At 51.1% G+C, this 19,883-nt stretch overlaps 1 protein-coding gene across 8 annotated transcripts in view; it reads right to left on the bottom strand.

Moving 5' to 3' along the window:
• LOC130858633 (protein HIRA) overlaps positions 1-19,883 on the bottom strand; it is a 68,006-nt gene that overhangs the window by 19,646 nt on the left and 28,477 nt on the right. For all 8 annotated transcript variants that reach the window (XR_009055086.1, XM_057745440.1, XM_057745441.1 and 5 more), the window contains 7 exons: positions 19,703-19,816; positions 17,979-18,049; positions 17,378-17,483; positions 15,768-15,983; positions 14,862-14,947; positions 9,158-9,355; positions 7,455-7,616 (listed from right to left, as the gene is read on the bottom strand). Coding sequence is in view for 7 of the 8 variants with exons in the window: in XM_057745440.1 (XP_057601423.1) it covers positions 7,455-7,616; positions 9,158-9,355; positions 14,862-14,947; positions 15,768-15,983; positions 17,378-17,483; positions 17,979-18,049; positions 19,703-19,816 (953 nt within the window). In the remaining variant the exon portion in view is untranslated. The remainder of the gene's footprint in view (positions 1-7,454; positions 7,617-9,157; positions 9,356-14,861; positions 14,948-15,767; positions 15,984-17,377; positions 17,484-17,978; positions 18,050-19,702; positions 19,817-19,883) is intronic.

The raw sequence follows: 19,883 nt of genomic DNA, 5'->3' as shown, positions 1-19,883 counted from the left end.
ACGACAAGCCCACCTCCCAGCTCCCCCCGCCCGCCCCCGCGGCAGGACCGCGAGCTGCACGAGGCCCCGTAACTGCACACGCGTCCCTGCAGGACGTGTTTCCATTCTAGACGCAGAGAGCTCGGGAGCGGTCACTCTCGCTCTCAAAACAGGAGGAACGCCGAAAAACGGAACGTCAACAACTCTTCTTAGATCCACCAGAGCAGTGAGGTCACTGGGGCAACCACGGCCCTGACAACTGGAGACAAGCTGAAGACAGAAAGCCACCTGGAACGCTCACGGGGAGGGAGGAGGGCACCCACACTCGGAGTTTTACCTCTGGGAGCTCCACCAGGCTGTCACGGGGGGAGAGCAGGAGGAGGGTGCTCCTCCTATATGGTTTGGGCTGAGGGAGGGGAAAAGAACCACTCTGAAACACACCCCAAGTTCTCTTCTCCTGAACAAAAGCCTTCCCCCAAGGGAAACTACATTACTGAGTATGATGTGACCTGGCGGCAGGGCAACTGGCCAACTTCAGCCTAGCACCCTCCACATGCACTAAGAAACACTTCTGAAGGTCACAGGCCAGGGACTCTGGTCCAGCAATAACACAGAAGACTCAACCAGGAGTTAGAGAATGTTTCTTCTCCCCAGTACCTCACCACAGAATCAACAGGGCCCCTGTATAATAATAACACTAGATCACAACTAAGAGAACTGCAAGACACAGACTTATATTTAACAAGAGGTTTCTAGGGAAACTCAAAGAAAACAAGGAGAGAAAAGCAAGGACACTGGAGGAAACGGAAGCCTCTCATACCTGCAGCTGCAGGAGACAGTAAACAACAGCTAATTCTTATCCAGGTCCACAAAACCTCACTTTAACCCCCCAGTTCCTATGACTCAGTACATGATGTCCAGCTTTCAACAAAAATTACAACACATGATAAAAAGCAAAACAAAATCAAACAAAACCCCAAAATGAAACAAAGTCTCCAGATGAAGCAGGATCAACACCACAGTCACACACGGCAGCAATTCTGGAATTAGCAGGCCAGGATTTTTTAATAATTATGATCACCATGTTACGGGCTCTAACAGAAAACTTTGGACAACACACAAGAACAGATGGACCAGATAAGCACAGAGAATTTAATAATAAGAATGATAGCTAAGAATTTTTCAACATTAAAGAAAGATACCAAACCACAGATCTGAGTTGCTCAGAGAACACTGAGTAGAATAAATACCAAAAAATCCACCCCCACCTCCACATAACATACTCAAACTGCAAGAAAACAAAGACAAACAGAGACTCTCAAGAGGAGCAGAGGAAAAAGTACACTTCACCTAAGAAGGGACAGAATAAAGATTACATGAGACCTCCCTTCAGAAACCATTCGAGCAAAAATTGACTAAAGTATTTTAGGTGTTAAAAACAAACAAACCCACCAACCTAGAATGCTGTATCCTTTGAAATTATATCTGAAAGATGAAAGAGAAATAAAGGCTTTCTCAGACAAAAACAACAAAAAGACACCAGAGGAAATTTGTTGCCAGCAGAACAGCCTTGCAGGAAATGTTAAAAGAAGTTCTTCAGAGAGAAGGAAAAAAACTACGTGCACGAAGAAAGTGCTGGAGAAACAATAAATAAATACAAAAAACCTTATTTTTCTTATTCTTAAGGGGACTTCCCTGGTGGGCCAGTGGTTAAGACCTGGTGCTCCCAATGCAGGGGGCCTACGTTTGATCCCTGGGCAGGGAACTAAGATCCCACGTACTGCAACTAAATCCGTGTGCCACAACTACTGAGCCCATGCACTGCAATTAGAGAAGCTTGAGCAAGGCAACGAAGATCCAGCGCAGTCAAAATTTAAAACAAGCAAACAAACACATCACATTCTTTAAATAAGAAGTAAAAAATAGAGTATAATTGTATCAAAAACAAAACAAACAACCCTGGCCTGGTTGGGGAACTAAAATCCCACAAAGTGCACACGCACACGCGTGCACACACACACACACACACCCCCAAAAGTAAAAGGGAACTTCCCTGGTGGTCCAGTGGTCAAGAATCTGCCTTCCAGTGCAGGGGACATGGGTTCAATCCCTGATCAGGGAACTAAAATCCCACCTGCCACAGGGCAACTAAGCCCACATACCACAACTACTGAGCCCACACACCACAACTACTGAGCCCATGCACCACAACTAGAGAGAGAAAAACCTACACACAACTAGAGAGAAGCCCACACACTGCAACGAAAGATCCCGCATGCCTCAACCAAGATCCTGCATGCCACAACTACTAAGACCCGATGCAGAGAAATAAAGGAAAAAACATTAAAAAAAAAAAAAAAAAAAAAGAAATGTAAGGGGAGGTGAGCAACAAGGACTTGCTGTATAGCACAAGGAACGATGTTCAATATCTTATAACAAACTGTGATGGAACATAATCTGAGTAAATATATAACTGAATCATTTTGCTGTATACCTGAGACTAACACAATATTGTCAATCAAGTATACTTCAATAAAAAAAAGAAATAAATGAAAGAGGGCCCTCACTACTGATCCCATGGACATTAAAAGGATCATAAAGGAATATTATGAACAACTTCATACCCATATATTTGATAACTTAAAATAGACCAGTTCTTTGAAAAAAAAAAAAAAAAAAATCCACCTAAACTCACACTAGGAAAAATAATCTGAATGGACATATATCTATTAAAGAAATTAACCAACAATTAATAATCTTCCAAGAAAGAAAGCACTAGGCCCAGACAGTTTTACTGGTGAATTCTACCAAACATTTAAGAAGGAAATTATACCAGTTCTCTACAATCTGTTTCAGAAAATAGAAGCAGAGGAAATAAATCCTAATGAATGCCCTAGCTAAGGCAGTATGACAAGAGCAGGAAATAAAAGGTACAGAGATTGAGAAGAATAAAACTGTCCTCAGTGAATAAAAACAGCGATGACACTGTGTTGTAGAAAATTCCACAGACTCCATCAACAACAACAAAATCTGTAGCCAACAGACAATTCTATCACGGTTACAGAAAACAAGGTTAACAGACAAAAGCCAACTGCTTTTCTATACACCAGCAATGAACAAGTGATATTTGAGATTCTAAACACAATATCAGTTACACTGATGCCAAAAAAGAAATAATTTGATACAAATATATGTACAAATTCTACATGAGGGAAACAACAAAACTGTGATGAAAGAAACCAAAGAAGATCTAAATAAATTGAGATATTCTATGTTCATGAATAGGAAGGCTCAAGATTGATCTTTTTTTTAATTTATTTTTTATTTTATTTTACTTTTAAGGACTTTTGTTGAGATATAATTGACATACAATAAATTGCATATATACTAAAGTGTACAATTTGATTTTTTTTCTTATTAGTAATGTATACATGGCCATCCCAATCTCCCAATTCATCCCACCCCAACCCCCCCCATATTGTTAAGATATCAATTTTTCATAACTCAATCTAGAGATTCAATGGAATCTCAATAAAAACCCCAGGAAGTTATATTGTAGTATCAAAAAACTGATTCTAAAGTTTATATGAAAAGGAAAAGACCCCAAAATAGATCCAAACAAACGTAATCAACTGATCTTTGATAAAGGCAAAGACATAGAAAGAAGAGTCTTTCCACAAATAGTGCTGGCACAAACGGACGTCCACATGTAGAAACTAAATCCAGACACAGACCTTACACCTTGCACAAACAGTGACTCAAGATGGATCATAGATCTACGTGTAAAATGCAAAACTCTAAAATGAGAACTTAGAAGAAAGCATAGTAGGAAGTCTAGGTGAGCCTGGGTTTGCTGATGAGTCCTTGACACAACACTGAAAGCACAACCCATGACAGAAAAAACCTGGTGAGGGGGGCTTCAGGGGCATCAGAGATGCCTGCTCAGAGAGCAAGGAGACACACCGAAGACTGGATGAACACACCTGTAAATCACATTATCTGAATAAAGGCTTGCATCTAAAACAGACAGAGAATTCTTAAAACTCAGCAGTAAGAAAACAAATAGCCAATTAAAAAAAGGAACAAAGATCTAAACAGGCTCCTCACTAAAGATGAGATGGCTAATAAGTGTAGGAAAACATGTTCGACATCATATGTCGTTAGGAATTGAAAACTGAAACGAGATACCACTAAATGCTTATTAGAATGGCTAAAACCCAGAGAAATCGATGATGCCAAATGCTGACAGGATGTGGATCAAGGGAACACGTTCGTCCTTGGTGGGGCTACAGTCCTTCTGGAAGACAGTCTGGCAGTTTCTCATAAAGCTAAACCTAGTCTTGAGGTACTATCCAGCAACTACACTCCTCGGTATCTGCCCAGCGGAGCTGAAAGCACACATTCACACAAAAACCTATACATGAGAATGGACACCAGTTTTATACATCGTCTGCATGTGACTGCCAAAACACGGAAGCAAGCACCACGCCCTTCAGTGGGGGATGGCTAAACTGCGGTGCATCCAAACTGCGTGCTGCCACACAATGGGGAAGGCTCTGGTAATAAAGAGAAACCAGCCATCAAACCATGAAAACGCGGGGAGGAACCTTAAACGGACACTACTGAGTGACAGACACTCATTTGAAAAGGCTTGTACAGCATGATTCCAGTTATATGGCATTCTAGAAGAGGCAGAACGGTAGAGACAGTCAAAAGACTGCTGGTTGTCAGGTGTTCAGGGAGGAGGAAGGAGGGGGCTGAAACACGAGGGACGCTCAGGAGGCGAACTTACTGTGCCTGAGGCCAGACACTCCTGCTGCTGCGAAGGCAGGAAGCTCTTCCCTAAGCAAATGCTCACTCACTGCCGCTTCCTTTCTTATTTTGGAGGGGTTGTTGACTCATTTATTCACTGCCTTTTCTTTTCTTTTCTTCCCCCTTAAAAAAAGTTTATTTGTTTATTTATTTATTGGCTGCGCTGGGTCTTCGTTGCACACGGGCTTTCTCTAGTTGCAGCGAATGGGGGCCACCCTTCGTTGTAGTGCACAGGCTTCTCACTGTGGTGGCTTCTCCTGTTGCAGAGCACGGGCTCTAGGCACATAGGCTTCAGTAGCTGCAGCACACGGGCTCAATAGTTGTGGCTCACGGGCTCTAGAGCACAGGCTCAATAGTTGTGGCGCACGGGCTTAATTGCTCCACAGCATGTGGGATCTTCCCAGCCCAGGGATCGAACCCATGTCCCCTGCATTGGCAGGCGGATTCTTAACCACTGTGCCACCAGGAAAGTCCCTTCACCAGCACTTCTTATGACCTGACTTTTTGACTACAGATCCTAGTGGGTGTCACGTGGCATCGCACTGTAGTTTTGGTTTGCATTTCCCTGCTGGCTAATGATGCTGAATGTCTTTTTACGTGCTCTTTGGTCATCTGTGTATCTTCTTTGGAGAAATGTCTATTTAAACCCTTTGTCCATTTTAAAACTGGGTTATTAGTCTTTTTCTTGTTGAACTATAAGAGCTCTTTACTCAGATGTGATTTGCAAATATTTTCTCCCATTTAGTAGGTTGTTCTTTCATTCTGTTGACAGTACTCTTTGAAGCACAAAAGTTTTAAATTTTGATATCTAATTTTTCTATTTTTTCTTTAGTTGCTTGTGTTTTAACTGTCACGTCTGAGAAATACTTTTCTAATCCAAGGTCACATCTATGTTTTCTTCTAAGAGTTATATAATTTCATTCTCACATTTAGTTCTTTAACCCATTTTGAGTTAATTCTAATCTTTCCTCACGTTTTCTTTTTCATTTTCCGTGTCTTCAACCATCTTATGCATGTTTATTTTACAGCCACTGTCTGACAACCTACCATCAGAGATACAGAGGTCTACACCGTCTGCTCCTGGCATCTCCAGACACGTGTGGACAAGCACTGTGGATTCTGAGTCGCCTCAGGCAGTGTTTCCTTAGTGGGAACGCATGACATGCTGGGCTCAGGGTGTAGTTCTATTTGCTTTGCCAAGTGCCTCTGGGGTACTAATTAGACTACAAGCTTCTTTTGTGTCCAGTTCTTGGCTTGGTGATGTCCAGATGACAGGGGTGGTGTTAAACTGACCCCCAATCCTGAGGGCAGGCCTGTGGCGATATGACCTCAGGGGAAGACTTTTCCTAACTCAGAGGACAGGCTGAGACATTCCAGGCTCCAGCCATGTTCCTATGCTGTCAGTCCCCCTCTCGCTGGAGATACACTTTTTCAAGCAGCTTGACTTTATGCTAGTGTCTTAGTTCCAACCCCTATGTGGTTCAGGCCCCGGGCCCTGTCTCCAATCCGTATGGCCATTAAAACTCAAGGTCCTTGGTTACCAGGCCAGTAACTTCCCGGCCCGACACCCACGGCTCTGGTTGTTTTGTTCACTCTTAGATTTGGGCACCTGCCGACTTCTCTCACTTTCCAGTGAACGCGTCACATGTTTTAGGGACACGTCACATTTCATCCAGCATTTCAGAATGTTGAAAAGCAGGGAGGTTTCAGATCCTCCATGTTGGTGGGTAAAAAGAGCACATGAAACACCTGCATAAAACAGATGTGACACTGCAGACCCCATGCCCAGGTCACAGAGGCTGTGCTGACCTGCAGGGACAGTCCTCCCATGCTGCTGCCAGGGCCTATTCTCCAAGAACGAGTCCCATTTAGACAAGCAGTTTCAAGACCATGGGAGAAGCCCTGGGGACAATACAGTGTGGCTTTAGCTCCAAGACACTGTCCACGGCAAGGACAGGTCTCACCCCAGATGTGCCCTCCTTGGGCACCTGCCGGCCACGTGGCTCCTGCAAGTCTCGGGCCACGGCCCTGACGTGGCAGATGGTGACGCTGTGCCCAGCTGCCTTGCCATGGGACGCACGCAGCTCCAGGCTGGCACTCAAGCCGCCAGCCCGTGTGGAGGAAGGAGGCCCGCCCCACCTCGGACTCTCCCAGCCCTCGACATGCTGGTCCGGACAGGGAGCTCTGTGCCACAGCGGACTTGGTGGGAGGCCCTCCCAGGAGGCAGAGAAGCTCTGTGTCAACAGCAGAGGCTGAAACCCTCAGTGCGGCACCTTGGGAGGACTCCTGCTGCCCCTGGGACCGCTGCCTGTACCCAGGGAGGTGCAGAGGACAGGCCGCAGGGGCTGAGAAGACCGTCGCACCTCACAGAGGCCCCCCCGCCATCGCTTTCACCTCAGCTCCCGACCACCTGCCCACGTCTGAGCAGAAAGCCAGGGCCAGAGCCTTCCACCCTCCGAGCGCCTCAGCACAGCCTCTGCACCCACCCGCCCTCGCGCCTGCGCCCCCGGCCCAGCCCTGTGAGGCAGCCACACCCTCCTCCTCAGGGTGGGGGCTCCTGAACACAGCAGGACGGGAGCCTGCGCCCCCACGGGAGGGTGGGCGCTGCAGGGTGGCCCGAGTCCGCACCCTCCCCGTCTCTGCGGCCCCACAGCACCACCTACCTGTCCACGGGCGCCGGGGTCACACCAGCCACGGCAGGAGCCCCAGGCGTGGCTTTGGAGCGCTCTGTGAACCGGGAGTCGAAGGCTTTCATCGGTTCAATCTTGGACGGGGTTGTCAGGACAGAGGGGGACGGTGCAGCAGGGGCAGAGGCCGCATTCACGCTGGGGGCGGGGTGGAGACGGAAGGCCAGGTCAGCACAGCCCACCGCGGATCCGGGAGCCCGAGGTGGGTGCGGCCTGGAGCCAAGTGAACGGGGCACAAACGTCGACCGTGCGTCAACAGTTTGAGGACGCGACCGGCTATGCCTGACTCTCTTGAACATCGTCACGCGCTAAAATTCTGCACATGTGGCTTTCTGACAAGGGGGCAAGCAAATGCACTCACACCCGCCCCACGTGGGAGCCCTGAGAGCCTCTCGGGGGAGCGTGAGGCCTCGACAGCGGTCCCTACAGCCCCCTCTTCCTCACCATAGAGCCCTGTCTCCACAACCCGAACAGAGCAGCTCCACCCAACCCACTGTGACCACCAGCTCTGACAACGGGTCTCACAGGGACAGTCACACACCCTTCACGCGCTCCCCCACATGCTCCCCGTCTCCAGAGGGAAAGGGGAGTCCGGACTCGAGCTCACCAGCTCCCCTGTCCTGGCACACCCCACACGCTGGGTCAGAGCCACGGGCCTCCTCTGCTCACAGCCGGACTAACTGCCCTCCCCACCTGAACGACCTTCCCCTCCTCTCCCAGGACCAACACGGCCAACAGCTGAGCATTCTGCAGACCTGGCCCCCTGCCCCTCCCCAGACCCCTTCCTCCCAGTGCTCTGCTTCCACACTGGCCTGGCTGCTCCTGCCCCTTCTCTCCCCGCACGGGACAGGCGCCCTCGACGCCGGTGCTCGCCTCCACAGCCCGACACCGGAGGCTGGTGCTGGGACAACGCGAGGCCTGTCCCGGCGATGGAGGCTCCCTGTGCCAGTGGCAGCTGTGCACCAGGGCAGCCCTGTGTGCCCGCCAGGGAGAAGCAGCCTCTGCCCCTTTGCTCCAGAGACACACAGCCTCTGCCCTGTGGGCCCCTCTCCCCGCCACCCCTGCTCCCCAGCTTTCCCCTGGCTCAGCCGAAATAAGAAGCCTTCCTGAGACCTGCCCGCCAAGGCCCTCAGAGGCCAGCCCTGCCCGCCTGTGGCGACCGCTCCCCCTCCGGCCTAGACGCCCGGAGACGAGGACCCACCCATCAGCCCCGCACACGTTGGGCCTGGCACACATGGTGCCTGGAGCAGGCGCCGGGCGAACGGTCCTGGCTCTTAGCCTCACTCCTCTTGTCCTTTCCGACTTCTAGTTTGGTTTCCAGGTGGTGGTCAGTGAAGACACGGGCTCCCTGAGCAAACGCATTCTGAGTGGGAGGGGCGTCCACGCCGTGGCACACGAGCTGGCTGGCTGAAGGTGGGCTGGCCCCGCGGCAGGTGACGTGTCACTGGCTGGCTGCCGCCCTTAGTACCCCGACGCTGCCACTGCATCGTCCCCCAGGACATGAGGTCTGCAGAGTCCTGAGCATCAAGACGCACCTGATCAAGGCTCCCTTCTGAGCAGGCCCTCATCTGAAACCAAGCATCTGTCTCTTTTCTTTCCTGAAGAGGCCACGAAGTGTCCCTGGAACTGTCCAAACTGCACGTGCCCAGGTACAGGACCAAGCTTGGCACCTAACTCACCTGTCCTTACTGGCAGAATCACCCACGGGCCTAGTGCCAGCCACTGCCGCAGGCTCTGTGGAAGGCTTCGAGGCGCCGAAGGGGCCAGGGGTGCTGGAGTCCAACGGCAGCAGCTGAGGGCTGCTGTGAGCCGTGAGCATGGTGCCTGCCAGGGAGCCCGAGAGCGGGATGCTGTTGAAGAAGGCCGTGGAGAAGTCCCTGTGGTCGAGAAGGAGGAACGTCAGCCCTGCGCACCGAGCACCGCGTCAAGTACTTACACACCCTAAGCAACTTTTTTTCCTGGGTCCAATGGCAACGTATTTTCATGGCAGAATTTTCGTGCAAGTTACGAAAGGTAAAAAGGAAATTAAAATCACTTCATACGCTGCATTTAATTAGACCTAAGATGAACTGGTGCTTTATGTACCAGTAAGAAAGAAAAAAACTGCGACCAATTATAATTGTCAGAAGCCACTGATTGTAAGAGGCACCCTGATCTCAGGAGGTGTGAACATGTGCAAACGTGTCTCGGGGCGGGGAAGACACCGCGCACCGCGTGGCCGCGCCTTCACTACGGGCGGCGGGGACAGGCCACGATCTACCCAAGCAGCCTCTCCTGAGCAACGGCCGGATGGTTCCCGGCATTTCTGTAACGCGCACTGCAGCGTTCCCGCTGAGGGCCCTGGATCTCACGGCTCGGCCACGCACAGGCTCTGGGGTCTGGGGCACCTCGGCCACCACGTCTGCAAGAGAGAGGACAGGACCGTCCCCACGAGGCCGCGGTCTGGATGAACGCACTTCCTGCAGCACGAGAGCCGGGGACACAGATGCCTGCTGCTCTGCCACCCCACCCGCTTCACAGGCACAAGTGGCACGGTCACTGATGACTCCGCACGGACCATTCTCAAGGGCCTGCGTCGGGGGTCGCCTCAGCAGGCGTGTGCGGGTGCCTATCTCCCCAAATCCTCATCAACGGTTTTATCCATTTCTTGATACCTAACAATCTGAGAGATGAAAAATGGTATCTTATTACAATTTTAATTTGCCCTTATTTTGATGCAAGGTTGAAATTTTTCCATCTAGAAACACCTGACTTCCCCCTTTTGGGAGCTGTCTGTTCCTATCTGTCATCCATGGTTCTATTTGGTTACTGCTCTTTATTATTGATGTTAAGATCTATTCACATATTTAAAAATGCCTATGTGGGCAGGGCATATTTTCCTCAGGATGCTGTGTTTTGACTATTCATCTTGCAAAAACATGTTATTTTTGTGTGGTCTATAACGTCTCTGTAATTTGTAGAGAAGACTTTTTTACCTCTGAGATTATAAAAGTATTCTATGGGACAATCTAAAATTTTAAATAATAAAAAAGTTAAACATTAAAAAAAATCTCAGCTGTTCAGAACGTTGTTCTCTGAAAAATTTCTGAGTTGTCAAAATTTTAAGTTGTGAGATGGGGCTCCAAATTTTTTAAAAAATTTATTTTATTGAAGTGTAGTTGATTTACAATGTTGTGCTAGTTTCTGCTGTACAGGAAGGTGATTCAGTTACACACACATATATATACATTCTTTTTCATGTTCTTTCCCATCGTGGTTTATCCCAGGATACTGAATATAGTTTCCTGTGCTCTACAGGAGGACCCTGTTGTTTATCCACCCTATATATAATAGTTTACCTCTGCTAATCCCAAACCCCCAATCCATCCCTCTCCCGCCCCCGCCTGCCTCCTGGCAACCACGAGTCTGTTCCCTGTATCTGTGAGTCTGTTTCTGTTTCATAGATAGGTTCATTTGTGTCATATTTTAAATTTCACATATAAGTGATATCACATGGTATTTGTCTTTCTCTGTCTGACTTACTTCACTTAGTATGACAGTGTCTAAGTCCATCCATGCAGCTGCAAATGGCATTATTTCATTCTTTTTTTACGGCTGAGTAATATTCCATTGTGTATATGTACCACATCTTCTTTATCCATTCATCTGTTGATGGACATTCAGGTTGCTTCCATGTCTTGGCTGTTGAGAATAGTGCTGCAGTGAACATCAGGGTGCATGTATCTTTTTGAATTACAGTTTTCTCCGGATATATGCCCAGGAGTGGGATTTCTTGGTCATATGGTAGTTCTATTTTTAGTTTTTTGAAGAACCTCCATACTGTTCTCCACAATGGCTGCACCAATGTACATTCCCACCAACAGTGTAGGAGAGCTCCCTTCTCTCCACACCCTCTCCAGCATTTGTGTTTTGTAGACTTTTTAATGATGGCCATTCTGACCAGTGTGAGGTGATACCTCATTGCGGCTTTGATTTGCATTTCTCTAATAGTGATGTTGAGCAGCTTTTCATGTGCCTGTTGGCCACCTGTGTGTCTTCTCTGGAGGAATATTTATTTAGGTCTCCTGCCCATTTTTCGACTGTTTGTTTGTTTTTGTTACTGAGTTGTATAAGCTTTTTGTATATCTTGGAAACTAAGCCCTTGTTGGTCGCATCACCTGCAAATATTTTCTTCCAGTCTCTAGGTTGTCTTTTCATTTTGTTCATGATTTCCTTTGCTGTACAAATGCTTGTAAGTTTGACTAGGTTCCATTCGTTTACTGTTGTTTTTACTTCTACTGCCTAGGGAAACTAACCTAAGAAAACAATGGTACGATTTATGTCAGAGAATGTTTGCCTATGCTCTCCTCTAGGAGGTTTATGGTGCCACATTTTACATTTAAGTCTTTAAGCCATTTTGAGTTTATTTCTGTGTATGACGTGAGGGCTTACGTTCACTGATTTACATGCAGCTGTGCAGCTTTCCCAGCACCACTTGCTGAAGAGACTGTCTTTTCTCCACTGTATATTCTTGTAGGGCTCAATTTTGTTTCTAGAGAGTATCATATCCTGACTTCATTTACTGAATTAGGTAATGATTCATCACAGATGCAAAATATCTTTAAAATCCTCATAAATATCTGAGGCTTCTTCTGAGTTTTCTTTTGTATTCTCCTGTCCTCTCTGTTCACGTGTCAGTGCCTCTCACTATTTTAATTATCATAGCTTGTAAGTTTTAATTTCTAGTGGGTCTAGTCTTTCCGGATTAATCTTTTCCAGAAATATTTTAGCTACTCCTGTGTACTTTTCCACAGAACTTCAGGATCAGTTTCACCGATGCTGACGACTCCTGTGGTTATTTGCATTGGCTCACGTGACATTCACAGGCTGAGCGAGGTTCGTCATCTTTATGATATTGAGACCGCCTATCTAATAAATGGGATGTGTTTCTAGTTATTTCTATGAATTTTCTTTTAGGTATCTTGGTAGAGTTTAAAATGGTTTCTTCGTAAAGATCAACTTTCTTGTTACATCCTAGGGTACTGCATTTTGTGAGTGTGATTTCTTCCTTCACGTCTTCTAGAGGTAAGTGGTGCTACTTGATCTTGCTGTGTTGGTTACACCCAGTTACCTGACCATCTTCTTTTATTGTCTTTGGTAGTTTTTCCATAGATTCTCTTGTAGAAACCGTATCATCTTTGACTAACAACACATTTACCATCTTCTTTCTAATTTCTGCTTTCTCTTCACTAACTGTAAGAGCCGGGACCTCTAGAACAATGTTAAATTATAGTCACAGGAAGAGAGCTTTATTCAGTTTTTAAATTTAATCTGAAATAAGATAATTTATCAAGTTTAACAAATATCTATCCCCATTTAATTGGGTTTTAAATAAGAATGATGTTGGATTTAATAAAAATGCCTCTTAAGCATCATATAATTTATTTTGATCTATTCACACATAGGAATAAATTAAGTTTCCCCAAATCATTTGAACCATCTTCCTATCCTGAAATAAATTTTAGTTACTTACAGTGTATTAGCATTTTAACACACTGTAACATTCTGTTTGTTATAATTTCATTTAAGATTTTGCACTGACATTTAGAAATAAGATCAAAAATTTACTATATCTTTTTACATTTTAATTATGAAATTTCAATATTGTGTTCATTAAAAAAGATTCTGCATGCTTTCCTTCTTTTTCTAAGCACTAGAATATTTTCAATAGTATCAGAATGATCTGTTCTTTAAAAATCTGTTAGAATTTTCCCATCAAGCCGTCTTAGTCTGGTGGCTTTTGGTAGGTTAACTCTTTGACAGTGTCCTCTGTTTCTTCTATAATAGTTCATCTATATAGATTTTCTTCAATGTTTGTAAATTTTGTTTTCCCCAAAATAATCCGTGTTCAAATTTATTTGCATAGAGTTCAGCAAAGATGTCTTTCAATCCTTTTGATTCATTCTCCATCCGTGATTGCGTCCCACTTGCTTCTATTTCAGATCTCTGCACCTTCTCTTCTCATTCTTGATTAGGTAAGCTAATAACCACCTATTCCACTGCCACTTCTTCTGACGTGGGAACCAAGAGGAAAAGCAGAATCAAGCTCTGGTGCCAGAAACAGGCGCCCCCAAGGCAGAAAGCTGGCTCAAGGTCAGGCGGGAAGTCATGTACCACCTCTGCCTCCTCACCAGGTGAGGCTGGAAGGATCCTCAGGACAAAAGCATCACCATTGCTTCCACCCCCTCTACACCCTCACTCCCGTCAGCTCTGAAGTTCAAGAACTGTCAGCTACGTGGTTTCACCTGGTCCTAATCAAGGCGGGCAGGTGGCATTCCGTGCACAGGTTTACAACGGGACTTGATCCAGGGAACCCTCTACAGCAGGGGCTGGAACCTGTCTGGCTCCACCTGTCAGGCCTCTGCCCTCCAGAGCCTTGGCACCTGCACACCTGACATAAGGCGGCCAACTGCACATCCCACGACTGAAGGTCTCCGCAGAAATCAGGGAAGATTTGAACAGCTCACGGAGGAACGAGTGTGAAGTGCAGAGGATGACTGTGCGTGATGCCCTGCGTATATGCGCTGAAGAGAACGTGTCATCTTGACGTTGACGTGCGGCCGTTCCTTTCACACGGGGCCTCACCATCCTTCAGACCAACACGCCTCATACGAAAGCAGTCTGACTACAGATGCCAAGACCACAGCAAAGCCGGCTGAATCCAGCGCCCCTCTACCCCATCGGGAAATCCACCCCTCACCTAGCAAGTCCACTTCCAGGAAACGTCCCGAGTGAGCAGTCACAGGTGTGCTCAGAGATTCACTTACAATCACAAACACCGTGCAAACTACATGTCCACAGGCCACGAGTTGGTTAAGTAAATCACGGTGCACTCACAGGCCGGGCACCTGGGCCGTCAGCAAGTCAGTGCTTCAGAGGACTCGCTATTAAAATGCACGTGAGGTCAAGATGTAGAAACACACAGGAGACATGGACCGCGAAATGTTAACAGTGATTGTACCTCTGGGCTTCTACCGTTTTCAATAACGTGTACACATTCCTTTCCTAATCAGAAAAAGCAGGCTATAAAAGGGGAAAGACAGAAAAAAATCAGTCTGACTTTCCTCTCCCTGGTGTCGTCAGTGAAGCAGGGCCAGCCTCACGGACACGCCGGAGCCGCAGACGCCCCCCCCCGCCCGCCCACAGCACTGTCAGGTGTGCACGGGGCTCCGCAGGGGCGCCAGACCTGGAGGCTGCCGGGAAGCGCAATCAGCTGTTTCCAGACTGTGGGTGAGGCTGGCCCCAGAGCCTGTGAAGACCTGGTTACCACCGTGCTACCTGGCGAGAGGAGAGAGGAAGACCTCCCAGAGGAGGTCACAGAAAGCCCGGCGAGCGCGCGAGTACCCGGTGTCCAGCTGCGCTATGCAGAGAGGTGTGATTCTCCTCCGACCATCCGCCGTCCGGGTCTCAACTTGTTTCTTTAAAAGATTCTGCCAAAGCAAAGAGACACAAATGAATGGAAACATTTCTGAGTCTCCGAATACCAACAAATAAGGCCTCTAATGAAATGTATTCTAACTCCCCTTTCTGTGGCCTTTCAGATACAAGCACATTAAGCTGCTCACCGGAGAACGAGCGTTTTTATCAGGGTGTGTGCTTGACCTCCTGCACAGTAAGGCAGCAAGGACAACACTCTCAGGGGAGGCGGCTCTGGCATCTGCCTCTCGACCTCCATTCCCACCTGGCCAGGTCCGCGGGGCAGCAAGCACGTGCCAGGCCAGCCACGCGCCCCAGCAGCCACGGGGCTCAACAAGGGCGCTGACGGGTGAGACCTGCACTCCTGGCTCTAAGCCATGATTTGCAAACTTCTTTCCGCTGAAGACTCCTAACCACGGGTTCGTCTCACGCTGTGCCCGAACGCCCCAGGGAGTGTGGCACGGGCACAAGTTCCTGGAGACATCCGTCCCGTTCCCCTCCTACCTCCCCCCCACACCCCTAGGGAAACACGGGCTTCCAGAGGAAGAAGGGGCACCAACAGACATCTCTCGAGGGCAGAGCCTGAAGCCCACCGTTCTCAGTACCCAGAACCCCCTAGAGGCTGGAGCTGAGGCCCTCTGGAGCTCCTCGGGGCGAGGCATTTGACAAGGCGCCTGGGGGCCCTGCTGCAGCTGCACGCAGACGGGGGCAACAGGGCCCTGCGGCCCCCAGCTGCTCCCGGCACCCCGCTCCCGTCTGTGTGTTGCCTAGGTGGCCTCGCGCCCTCCCCAGGCATGTGCCCACGTCCTCGGTGCCACCGGGCCCAGCCCTCACCTTCCTGATGTCCTCCAGGCTCTCCCCGTTGACGACGCCCGCCACGGAGGTGGTGGAGCCCGTCTCTCTGGCCGCAGAGCCCTTCTGATCCAGCTGCTGCTGCTGCTGCCTCCGCTGGTACTTGAGCATCTCAGGGTTCTCGATGACGGCGGTGGAGAGCTGGGCCTCGGTCATGATGGCCAAGCTCTTGCCGTAGGTGGACTGGTGGATGCGGCTCTAGAGGAGGCAGAGAAAGAGAAGTGTGACACAGCGGCCGGGACAGTGCCCACTGTGGGCGAGCTGCGTGTGGCTCAGAGCGAGAGGGCCCTGGGCAGGGTCCCGGAGCCCTGGATGCCGGCTCTCCGCGACCTCCCACCCTGCGCCTGTGGCAGACCAGATGACTCAGGAGAGGCCTTGAACCCTCCCTGGATGTTTACAGCCTTCAGGGCGTCTACACGTGGGGATGAAAGTGGATGTGGAATCCTCAGGAAAACACTATGGCAGGTCTGGTGCAGAACAAACAAAAACACTTGCTGAACTGAAATTACAACATTCAAATTGCTAAGGGAAGGTTTTTAAATCAATCCTAAGATCCCAAATGCTTCTTGGGAATCAGATATTGAAACCCAGAGCTGCCCTCACTGCTTGGCCTGCAACCGTCAGCCCCACGCAGCTGGGGTCGCCACGGGGCGTTAAGAGAGCCTCTGAGAGCAAGGGCAGGCTGGGGGGCCCTCCTCTGCCCGCGCTGCGCCCGCGTGTCCTGACCCTCAGCAGTGCTGTGCCACGAGCCAGGCCCTGTGGGGGCAGGGACGGCGGCCGCAGCGCACCCGAGTGGCCGGTGTGATGAGCAGTCTGCACAGAGTGAGCTAACAAGCAGAGCAGAGGTCAGCGGGACGCTGGCCTCCCAGGAAGGATGCGGGGTGGGCAGCCTCGGGGCCCTCCCCGCAGGACTCGGAGGGCCTGCCTGTGGCCGGAACTCCCTCCCCACCTCCCCGTCCCCGGGGGTCTCGAGGCAGGATGCGGAGTTTGACCCTAGCGTTCCTCAAATGCAGGGGCCCTGCCTGCACCCAGGAGAGGTTACAACTCTCTAAGGGGAGGGAAGGTCACCTGACGACAGTGACCACTGGAGGGAAGAGCTGAGGCTGTGGACACACCTGTCCCTCCGCTGACCAGCGACCGTGGGGGCCAGGCCAGCCCAGGGCCGTGAGCAAGGCAGACCCCGACGCCCAAGGGGTAGCATCGTAGTAGGGCCCCCACAGAAGGCGCCTGCCCCGGGCTTTCAGGCACCCCCGCCCCCGCGGCTGGCACAGGCCTGCTTGCAGGAGGGCAGGCTCCTGGTCTGAGGAAGGGAAAGCAGCGTCTGCCACCAGCCCCCCCAGGATGGCACCGGCCACCCTGTCCTGGGCGGAGAGGAGACCTGGCCCCAAGGCCACGGGTGGACTCACGCTTCCGCTCTCAGACCTCGGGAACAAGGGAGGGACGTGCTATTCTCAGTGAAGCCAGAGCCCTGCCTGGAGGGATCCTGTGTCACGTAAGTGTAATAAGCGCATGGCCCCAGGGCCGGCACACGGTGAGGGCTAGGAAAGGACCCAAGGACCGCGACGAGGCCCGGGTGCCACGGCTGCGCCCACCTTCTCCTCCTCGCTCAGCGGGTCCCCGAGCTCATCCTGGGAGAAGTCCAGGAACGCCACCGAGCCGTCCATGGAGCACACCAGGGTGCCGAGCCCGTCCAGAGTCCTGCGAGAGATGGCCGTCAGCAGGTGGGCGCGGGCCCCGGGGTGAGGCCCCGCGTGCCTTCAGGGGGCGGAGGTGGGGCCGCGGTCCCATCCCAGCGGGTGCCGGGCCCCTCATTTCTCAGCACACGTACAAAGTCTCTCTCCCCACGTGCTCTGTAAGTTTCACGTTTGTTTATCTTATTTTTGAAACCATTAAAAAAGACAACCGCGAGGGAGTACGCATCTACACGAGGTCGCTGCGAAGCATCAACCGGCCTCCGTGGCCACGTGACTGATTCACGCACCGACAGCCAAGGGCAGCCGGGATCACGCGCCCTCCTTCCCAGACAAACGCCAGGTTGTCTGAGCAGGGGCTCCAGCGGCAGATCCCAAGAGGCAGGAGCCGGCATCCCGGGCCCGGCCCCGGCTGCCCGACCCTCGTCATACCCAGGAGGTCTGAGCACCAGCGCGTGGCTCCCCTGCCCCAGACCACGCGTGAGCCGAGCACCCATCTCACCAGGAAATGTCCATGATGGATTTGTCGAACAGCTCGTGGATGACAACCAAAGGCCGCTTCAGACACGTGAGCTGGAAGGAAAGCAGCGGCAAAGGCGAATGAATGAATGGAACCCTCTGTGTCCACTCGGCTCAGCGACCACCGCCAGACCCAGGTGCCTTGGTCCGAGCTGTGCGGACACGTGGGGCGTCTTCAGCTCTACTCAGACGACCACCACCGAGACCCCAAACTGTGGAACCCACGCCTGCCAGAGACACGTGTGCCAGCGTGGGGTCTGCCCAAAGGGCCTGGCAGGGGAGACGGCTGTATACACACACTCCCAGCCATGGAGAAGAGGGTCCTGGGAGGCCTACCGAGCAGGGGTGGGATGCCAAGGCCTGGGCAGGGGATGCAGCAGCAAAGTCAGGTCCCAGGACAGGAAAGAGCCTCAGAGAGAATCCAGCAGCCCTTCTCAGCGCTCGTGCCGGGGTGCACACATGTATCCAAGGCTCCGTGTGACCAGCGCCACGCACCACACAGGCTCACACTGCCCTGGCCCAGGCCCCAGGGTAGCCACTATGAACACTTACTTCCGTCTATCTTGGGCAAATATTTTATTCTTCAAAGTAAGGCACACGGTTGCCTACTTTTTCATTTAACGCAGAACGAGGGTGCCACCAACACCCTGTGAAAGCCTGTGGCTGGTGACTGCACCCGCCACCTTCCCCAGGCGCACGTGTGTCATCTGGTCCCCCCACGTGGCTGAGCACGTGTCCACACTCTCACACACAGGGCCTGCCCGCCCCGCCCACTGGTCCCGGGCCACTGGAGGTGGCGGGCTGGCCGGGAATAGCCTTGAGGGCATGAGGCGCTAAGGCCCCCCAGTTCTGAAGACGGGGCTAGAGTCTGAGCTCCTGGAACCCACGAGAACCTTGCCCACCCTAGTTCCGCTCCCCGAAGAGAACCAGCCTGGCCCTCCTCTCACAGACGTGCCTACAGACCCCTCAGACACCTGGGACCTCTGTCAACACCTGATCTCTGTCAGTGATGCTTTGGTCAAAGCACCAACGATGGAGCCCAGGCCCGGAGGAGCCGGGGAAGGACGCGCCTGGACCGCCGAGGAGGCAGCAGGCCCGGGGTCTGGAGGGGGGGTTCCGGGATGGCTCTGCAACGAGCAACTGTCCTAAGCGCAGCCAGCGGATACCCTCCAAGGCTACAGCTGCAGACCCCCTCTGCTCGTGGGGAGATCACTGCTACTCACGCAACGACACACACATCTCAACCACGCTACGCCAAGTGAACACAACACAAGATGCAAAAAAGTAAACACTGCCCAACTCCATTCACATGAAGTCCAAACAGGCAAAGCTCATCCCTGTGACAGATGTCCTCAGTGCGGCTGCCCTGGCTGCAGCGGCTGGGGGAGGGTCCTGACGGGGCAGGGAGCGTTCTGGGGCGATGGTTACACACTGAGCTGTACGCTGCAGGTGGATCCACTGTGGAGGTTCTATGTTGACACAAAGGTTCTTTTAAAGGAACGCCAACACAACATGCCAACTGTAGCCTGACCACTGAGGGTGTGCCCTGGGTCTGGACACGAGAGCTGCTCTGGCCAGGTGGCAGGGCAGCCTGTCCTGGCCAGGCTCAGGGCAGAGACACCCTCTGACCACCAGCAGCAGCAAGGGTCTCTCCTCTCCCAGGGCCCTCCTCCCCCATCCCCAGCAGCAAGCCCACGGTGGGCTCACCCAGACAGAGAGCGAGCGGTCCTTGCTGCCAACAGCACAGCAGCAGTAAGGGCAGCTGGGCTTCGCAGAGCTCCCGTTCTTCTGCTTCTTCTTGAAGATTTTTGGGTTGAATTTCTAAAGTCAAAGGACAAGGGTTAATTAGCAATTAATCCAGCATCAAGCATGTGCCCGATGCCAATCA

This window comes from Hippopotamus amphibius, chromosome 8 (genome assembly GCF_030028045.1).
Source record: "Hippopotamus amphibius kiboko isolate mHipAmp2 chromosome 8, mHipAmp2.hap2, whole genome shotgun sequence".
NCBI classification, from domain to species: Eukaryota; Metazoa; Chordata; class Mammalia; order Artiodactyla; family Hippopotamidae; genus Hippopotamus; species Hippopotamus amphibius.
The sequence above is the reverse complement of the archived record's forward strand: the minus strand, read 5'-3'. Positions and strand labels throughout refer to the sequence as shown.